The sequence below is a fragment of the Rasamsonia emersonii genome (assembly GCF_000968595.1).
Source record: "Rasamsonia emersonii CBS 393.64 chromosome Unknown ctg1118621760841, whole genome shotgun sequence".
Classification (NCBI taxonomy): domain Eukaryota; kingdom Fungi; phylum Ascomycota; class Eurotiomycetes; order Eurotiales; family Trichocomaceae; genus Rasamsonia; species Rasamsonia emersonii.
Window position 1 is genome coordinate 1 of NW_013562725.1, and position 8,593 is coordinate 8,593.

Genomic DNA, 8,593 nt, shown 5'->3' on the forward strand with positions numbered 1-8,593 from the left:
GGCGGCAGCAGCGTAGGTCCGGATGCCGTTGATCGCGGCAGTCCGAGGAACCGAGCTGATCGTGGAGGAGGCGCGCAGGCCTGCGCGGGCGAGCCGAGAGGACAGCATTGGGCTGGCTATCGGAGGGTACAGTGGCAGAGGATAGATTGGAGATGGTTAAGAGCCGACAGGGACGTCTGGCGGGGTGCAATGGCCGCTGCTGTGCCGGAGAGCCTGGAGTTGAGTTGACATCCGAAGTTCTTCTTGCACGGCCAACTCGTCGGAGCAGCCACGTGACTGCACCATCCGAGACCCGCCCGTCTTCCGGCCGCTTCCTTTTTTCCATTGCCAAAAGCAAACACTCACTACGGAGTACAGGCCATAACTCTACCGAAGGAATGAATAAATATCCAAGAAACGTGTATCGTATTTCCCAGTATCTTTCATGGCATATACGTCCCAAAATGCATACCTATATTCTATGGTCCAATGAAATAAACATATGCTGGGCATCTAACATATTAATGGACGGTAGACCAAAGCAAGAAAAAATGAAGATGAGCAAGGAAAAAAATGGAATGGGAAAAGGCCTTTCAACTGTGCCCAGGTGACGACGGCCTAGTCGTCTGTAGCAAGTCTATTCCTGATAGAATGGCGGATAATGTCTACTCGTCAAGCTGCGCTTCAAACTCGTCCTCGTACGCGCCGAGTGACGCCTGACTTCTCACCCGATCCAGCTGACTTGCGACGTAGTTGGTGAGATACTCATCCTCTTCGTGAGTCAGTTGGTTGGATGGTCTGTGATTGCCATCGTCGTCCAAGCTTAAGCTGTCCACGTCCCCGTTAACGGTGGTCGCAAAGTCGCTACGGTTTCCAATAGAGCGACTAGTGGACGAGCGACGCATCATCGGAGTACTGGGCCTGCGAGGCTTCGCCGAACGCGAAAGTATATCGTCGAAGTAATGCGCCGCTGCCGTGGATGGGGTGCGCGGTGTTTGCGGCAGACGGCAGTTGAGTCTGTGAACCAGTTAGATGAACATTCGACTATCCAATAAGCTTCAGACATACCCAGTGTCATGAATGATCTTTGCAAGCAAGCCAGTCCAACCGCATTGGTGCGAGGCCCCCAGCCCCCGACCGGTGTCAGCATCAAAGAACTCGTAGAACCACAGATAATCCTTCCAGTGCTCGTCAAAGTCAAGCAGGTCAGACCCGGCATTGACTGCTCGGCGTCCTTCCTCGTTTCTCGCATACAGGTGCTGCAGACGATGCTGGATCCCCTGAGCGACATGGCCTAAGTGCATGTACTCTCCCGAACCGGTCGGACACTCGACCTTGAATGAGTCGCTGTAGAACATGTAGAATCGCAGCAGAGACTCGATGAGCAAAAAATTGACGCATATCCAAATCGGACCGCGCCAATTGCTGTTGCCACCAAACAACCCGCTGTCAGAGTCCCCGGGGACGTAGCCCACTTTGAACTCCTGGCCATTGACTTGCATTGAGTATGGATGCTCTGCGTGGTACTTGGACAGCGACCGGATGCCGTGATCTGCCAGGAATTCGGACTCGTCCAGCATCCTGTTCAGGATCTTCTCCAGTCTATCTCGATTCACGAGAGCCAAAAGCAGTCGGTCATCCTTGCCACGGTGCCGCATACTGGCAATGTTGCGTTCGGCAACATCATTCTTATTCTCAATGAACCAGTTCAATCGGCGCTTGAAAGACGGGAATTGGTTGATGACTTCCGGTTCTAGGGTGAGCACTGCATATAGAGGGATCAATCCAACCAGGGATCTCACGGGGAGCTGCTGACTCCACGGACCACCGTAAGAAATGGCGTCGTAATAAAAACTATATCCTGTATCAGCTCACAACTTTTCGAGGAGAGTATCGAAACTATAAGATACCTGTCTTCCTCGTTCCAAAGGGAGGTCTCCTTCTCATCAGACTTGAACGTCATAGCATCGCTGATTAAAATAAAGTGTTCAAAGAATTTGGATGCGACTGTTTTGGAGTCAGCCAAGGCAGGTTTAAGACCAAGTATACTCACTATCTTCGTATGTTCGACGGTGCTTAGCTAGCTCCAGAGCAATATTCAGCATACTTAAGCAGTAAAAAGCCATCCATCCCGTACTGTCAGCCTGCTCTAGAACTCCGCCGGTCGGTAATGGCTCGGAACGGTTGAAGAGACCGATATTGTCGAGGCCGAGGAAGCCACCTTCAAACACGTTCTTGCCTTCAGAGTCCTTGCGGTTCACCCACCAGGTGAAGTTCAACAACAATTTCTGGAAGACACGTTCTAGGAAATCGAGATCCTGCCGCCCGTACATCTTCCGTTCGATCTTGAAAGTTCTAAAGACGGCCCAAGCATGCACCGGGGGGTTGACATCGCCAAAGTTCCATTCGTAAGCGGGAAGCTGTCCATTGGGATGCATGTACCACTCCCGAGTAAGGAGATCCAGCTGCTTTTTGGCAAAGTCGGGATCGATCATGGCGAGCGGGATGCAGTGGAAAGCCGTATCCCAGGCTGCGAAGAAGGGATATTCCCAAGAGTCCGGCATTGACAGAATATCATCCAGATACAGATGTTTCCATTTTTCATTGCGGATTCCTTTCCGGCCAGGAGGTGGCGGGACCATGTTGGGGTCGCCGTTAGCCCATTGACCCCAGATAAAGTGATAATACTGCTTGGTCCATAGCATGCCAGAGAGGGCCTGTCTTTGTATATTCCGTAAATCCTCCGACATGGGAAGAGGACTGATACGATAGTAGAAATCATCCGCTTCCGCCCTGCGCTGCTCTATCACGTCGTCCAGCTCTTCTTCATTCACATAGTCCTCATTTTTCCTCGAGAATCGGAAGCGTACGACGACACACTCTCCCGGGGGAACGCCATCGCCCTCATCAAAGGCATACCAAGCCGCAAATTTGGTGCCCCGGTTGGCTGGGTTGATAGCCTCCTTTTCCTCGTTGACGATGTAACGATGGAACGCATCTTTTACGTAAGGTTGGTCGTTCTTAGTGCCCCAGAGGGCCTCATTGTTGGTGTCGTTCTCCGTGAAGAGCAGTCGAGGTTGGATATCCTGCTCACCACCATTGATGGCGGGTGAGGGCGAAAGGCGGACGTATCGTTGCCCAAGTTTCCAGTGATGTGACTCGGCTGTTAAGGGACCGATTTGTTTTATCAAGGGTTTCTTCTCCTTCTCCTCCCAACCCCACGTCCACGTGTTCCTGTACCAGACATGGGGGATGATATGTAACGGAGCAGATTCAGGTCCACGATTGTACGCAATGACACGGAATAGCAACTCTTCTTCATCGTCGGCCTCCTTGGCCGTTTCAATGAAGATATCCCAGTACCGGTTGTCGTTGAAAATGCCCGTGTCCAAAAGTTGGTACTCGCGGTCCTGCTTCCCACGCCTCGCATTCTCGTCGACGAGCTCCTGATACGGAAACTTCCTCTGCGGGTATTTGTAGAGATATTTCATGTAGGAATGCTATGCCAGAACCGCAGTCAAACAAACTCCTTAATCAGACTTGTGCGCTCAACCACGCCGTTGGATTCTGCACAAGATCGCTTACCGTGGGAGTATTATCCAGATGGAAATGGCACTCCTTGATACTTTCCCCGTGATTTCCTTGCGGATTGGAGAGCCCGAATAGTCGTTCTTTGAGGAAGTCACTGCATGCGGGACTATAAGCTCTCGACCGACCGAGGGAGATATTGCAACTATGCCCGGTTCCCTGACTTACTCTTTTTCGTTCCAGAAGGCGAACGCGATGTTGAGCAGGCCGTGAGAGTCTGATACACCGGCAATGCCGTCCTCGCCCCAACGGAATGCTCTGGAGCGCGCATGGTCATGGGGAAAATCTGAACCAGATATCAGATTAGTCGATTCGACCGCGACCGCATTGTAAGATACTTACAACTCCATGCATCGCCATTTTCGCTGCTTTGCGTAAGCCATCTTGATTCCAGTCCAATTGAATGAAATTGAACGCAGCAACGGCAATAAACTTACGAATAATCCTCCCTAACTGTTGGAGCAAGATGCGGCCATCAGTCAAAGCTAAGCGGAGCAGAGTATCGACGAAGACGACAACAATTGAGGGAGGAGAATAAAAGAAAAGAACCAACCGGTAGACCATTGTCGTTCTGCCACATAGGGACCCCATTTCTTCCAATATCTGGTGCGCTCGCGATCCTCCTGGAGTCGCTTCTCCTCCACACTGAGATATTCGTGGTCGTCGATTATCACCATGGCGGGTGGTGGTTCCCCGACCCAGAGTAATATCGAAAACCAAGGTTTGCGTCTTGGGAGCAAGAGGCGAACAGGAAGCAAACAGTTCCGGTGCAAAAACAAAGAAAGTGGGCGAAAGCTTATCGACCTGGGAAAGCTCGAGAGGCTCAGGAGGGCGATTTACGGGAACCGCCAGAGGCCAATCTGGCGGCGACGTCCCCAGCAGCTGGGAATAAGATTACTGTCTGGGACGGTCACTCGACTTGCTGCAACAGTGTATGTACTGTACTACTATACAGCCCCGCTTATCGATAACGAGACCCGCCCATATCGCTGTTCCTGGTTGTGCCAACAGCGGTCGAGTCGTCGTGGATTCATGGTTGAGGCCATTTCCCTCCCGCGGGCAGCTTCCTAATTCTCACCTCACCGAGGACGAGTATACACATCACACCGTGCTCGCTGCAACACAGATCACCGCGCTCCCCGTCCCCATACCGGCAACAGAGGGCATCAGGAAAAGTGGAGCATCCGTCGTGTCGTGCGTGGCGGCATGAGATAAGGCGGTGGGGATATTGCTGGCCATGCATGATGCATTTGGTGAGTGGAGGGCAGATGGGGACGAATCCAAAATTAAGTCACTCAGTTGATATTATGGTATATAGGTATATATAATATATATATATATATCTCTCTCGCACAACATAGGGGAGAAAACGAATGTCTCTCGACCTGCCAAAGACAACGATGCAAAGGTGAAAGAGGGGCCTGCCTGACTCCTTGTGCTCCTGCGCAATGTCGGGAAAACTTTGTGAAATGAATGCCCTTTAATCAGACTCCATTCAAAGGCTGCACAGGGGAATCTTGGAGATGATGCAACCCAAAACCATATCGTGGATGGTCCAAGAACGGCGGGGGCCGAATTGGCCACCGAATACAAGGTTGAACAAAGAGATTCGTCCACAATATCATCCTGTACGGGGGAATCAAACCAGTCACTTCCTTCACCATCCCCTGGTCTCCCAAGTTGCATCAAGAGGAGAAGATGAAATCCAAATCCCACCAGCAATCCATGCAGAAAAGATTAAAAGTTATAAACACTCATTATGATTCCGTTTCCTTTCCCTTGCCTTCATGCTCGTTTTCACTGCCTGCTTCGTCAAGATTGTGGGATGTTGCGGTGGATGTGGAGGAGTCTGTGAAGCCTTCGTCAGAGGGATGGTCGTCGGAGATGGGTGACGACATTGGAGATCGAGCCTGAGGCTCCTGCCCCTCGCCATTTTCATTTGATTGCTGTGTCGAACCTTGAGCATCATCATTGGGGCTGTGACGGCCATTGATCCTTGTCGGAGAAGCTACGCGGGACTCTTGCTCCCGGAGGCGTTCTTCTGCTTCGCGAATCTTGGCCTGGAGAACTTCCAGTTCCCGGGTTTGGATGGTCACCATCTGCTTTCTGCAGCGGCAATGTCAGCATCACGCTTATCTCATCCGGCATGAGGAATCGAGCGCATCGAATGCTGGGCGTCAGATAAAGGCATGGTATTCCACGGTGACTTCGTGAGCACGTTGAGACGGATTCCTGGGACGACATACTTCTGTTCAATAGTCTGGGTCAAATGATCGACGTCATTATCAAGCGCAAACGTCTTGTCCAGCGCCGCGGAGAAAGCCTGCGCAATAGTTCTGTATATATGTTGGTCAACAGTCCCTGATGACGAAGACGGAATCGCAACAGGCACAAGAGCAGGAAGGGGAGACAAACGATTGAGGGCGCCGGCCGTTGGGCTTCCAGTCCTGTTCGGTGTCCGACATGGTGGGCGGTGGTTTCCCCCTGGGGCAGTGTTCAAAGGAGGGCGATGGAGGTTGACGGGCAGTGCAGTCGCAGCTCCAGGGAAGCTTCCTCCTGATGAATGGCAGAACGCGTGGAAAGGAGCTCTTAATCAGCAAGCAAGGAGGTGGTCTTGAATCGTTCTGTCTTCTTCTTGCGAAACCAGGGCCAGCTGAGAATCTCGAGAGCAAGGACAGATCAGGGACAGCTGTCGAAGGGAGGTGGAGAAGGCGGACCACCGTCGCCCTAAGGCCAGGAGGAGCGGCGGGCTACAGCTATAACGATCACGGCGCGATCGCAGCGATAAGGGAGCAGCGGGAAGAAGGGAAGGGAACCCCAGGTCGTTTTGTTTTTCTTGATTTTTCGTAGTCGTTCGATTTAATACAGGGCCCGGCACACGGGTTAGCTGGAGACAGGACGAAGAATGGGTCATTCAGGGAGGATCGATTGCGGGACAGCGACGAGACAGGCCGAATCCGAGAGCGAGCAGGAGCATGCGCCGGCGGCGAGATTGACGCCTGATCAACGAACCAGCGCGCGGATGGGCAGTCGTCAGAGTCCACCGGGCACCCTGCAAGGGAGTTGGAGGCATGGCGGGCATCTTAATCAGCCAGCGATGATCCTGATTAGCCTGGGAGCCTGGGACTGGAGCAGCAGCTGGGCCGGTCGGCCAGGCGATGCAGCTCAGCGGAGGACGGGGCAGCAGCGAGGGCCGTGAGGGTAGGCGTGGTGGCGCCGCGAGGCTCGTGCTGGGCCAGGGACCCCGACCAGCAGGCCAGCCGGCTCCAGCAGAATCCACGCCAGATGGGGCCGCCAAACCCACGGCGTGTGCGGGCAGTCGGGCTATTGACTCGCCTCCAGTCAGTGCCTTGCAGCGATCTGAGGGCAGACGAGCTAAAGGAGCTAGGATACGGTGCCAATGGAGCTAGCGGACGGCGTGCGGACTGTGCGGTACATTAATTACTACATGATCAGAGGACGAGCGTCATGCTATGCTTACGGAGCATGCTAGCTAGCAGGCAGATACTAGATATAAGATAATAATGTCGCATGGCCCAGTGCTGCGTCTTTATTACTGCTGAGCTGTAGCGGGGCGTCTGCAGAGAAATTCCCCCGCCGGGGACGCGTCGGTTGGTCGCTTCGGTCACGTGATGAGCCTACCGGGGAGTGCAATTTTTCGCTTTTCGCCATGATGCCAGATGGCAGTCCCCCAGCACTCCCCAGCAACAGATCAGCCCCTAATACGATCTCCCAGATCAACCAAACAGCTCCTGTCCCCGTCCCAGAGAGCACCGCCACTACACGCTGTCCATCGACGCGTCAGGCTCTGGCAATTCCCTTTTTTTTGTTATTACCTGCCGCTGACTAACGCCCTTCACGTGTCGGACGCGTTCTCACGGTCGGACCCGGGCCTTTGTTCACCTCTCTCCATCATCCCTTTGGAGATGGAGTAAAGAGGCGATGCGTACCTGTCCTCGACTGATCCCCATCGCATCGACTCTCCTCGCTTCCCTTTCTGGGCCACCGCCGCCTCCAGCAGCATCGTGGCTCCCATCACCGAAACGCCCCTTGTGAGTGGCCGCCTCGACGGGCAATGGGGGATGCCTCCGCTGTCGGCCTACACGCCCTTTGAATCCCTCCTCTTCTTCCAGTCCCTCGCCGCCCACGACACCCGGCCTGCCAGCTTCGCCGCCATCTCCGATGCCTTGCGCAACAATCCTTTCATCCGGGAAAATGAGGCTTTCGACGCGAACCGGCTCAGTCCGGAGGCCCTGGAGGAGCTGTATACGACCTTGATGCAAGAATGGATTGAGCAGAATCGCTCCCCCTCGGCCTCCGTCGCTGACCAAAATGGCGTATCTACCGCAAACCCCAAGAAGCGCAAGATCTCGAGTCCCACCGTGGACCACGTAGGCGTCGTCGACTTGGCCAAGTCTCACGCTATGATCGTCCCGGGGCTGGTGTCCCAGCTGTACGCCCGGTACAAGGAACGCGTTACAAGGGAAATTCGGGAGGAGGAGAGGAGATACAGAGAGATTCGAGAGGAGATTGAGCAGCTGCAGAGACAAGAGGTAGTAGAAGAACACGCAGAGCCTGTCCCGCAGGATGTTACTGCTCCCAAGGGCCCGGAGGAGCCGCCTCAAGTCGCGCCTCCTGCGCCGGATGCCATGGATCTCGACGTCAAGGAAGAGAAGCAAGCTCAAGCTCCGGACGCTGCGGTCAGCAAGCCTCCACAAGAACCCTCGGAGCAGAAACCAGAGACGGCGCAAGTACAGCAACCTGCAAAGGTTGATATCCCTCAGCAACCGGTTCCATCTCCCAATCCACCGCAGCCAGCAGTACCATCACCACCCCATCAACAACAAGAACAGGCACCACCACCAGCACCTCCTCCTCCGGCAGCACCAGCTCCTCCGACAGAGGTTGCTACAGTACCACAGACCAAACCCGATATTACCTCCCAACAACCACCTTCTGGAGGACTTACGGTATCTACTGGGCCTCCACCACAACCTAGCTTGGTCAATGGCAACCCACCGGCGTT

At 54.0% G+C, this 8,593-nt stretch overlaps 2 protein-coding genes across 2 annotated transcripts; one reads left to right on the forward strand and one right to left on the reverse strand.

Moving 5' to 3' along the window:
• Nucleotides 1–644: 644 nt before the first annotated feature.
• Nucleotides 645–4,244, reverse strand: T310_8538 (uncharacterized protein; the record flags this gene model as incomplete). The annotated part of the gene is made up of 7 exons (XM_013468682.1): nt 645–996; nt 1,048–1,833; nt 1,890–1,986; nt 2,033–3,443; nt 3,910–3,932; nt 4,005–4,052; nt 4,121–4,244. 7 exons carry the CDS (start codon nt 4,242–4,244, stop codon nt 645–647), a joined length of 2,841 nt encoding a protein of 946 aa, XP_013324136.1.
• Nucleotides 4,245–7,237: 2,993 nt separating this feature from the next.
• Nucleotides 7,238–8,593, forward strand: T310_8539 (uncharacterized protein; the record flags this gene model as incomplete). Its single annotated transcript, XM_013468683.1, has 2 exons — nt 7,238–7,367; nt 7,507–8,593. Coding segments are annotated over 2 exons (1,217 nt in total), but the record flags the coding sequence as incomplete, so codon positions are not given.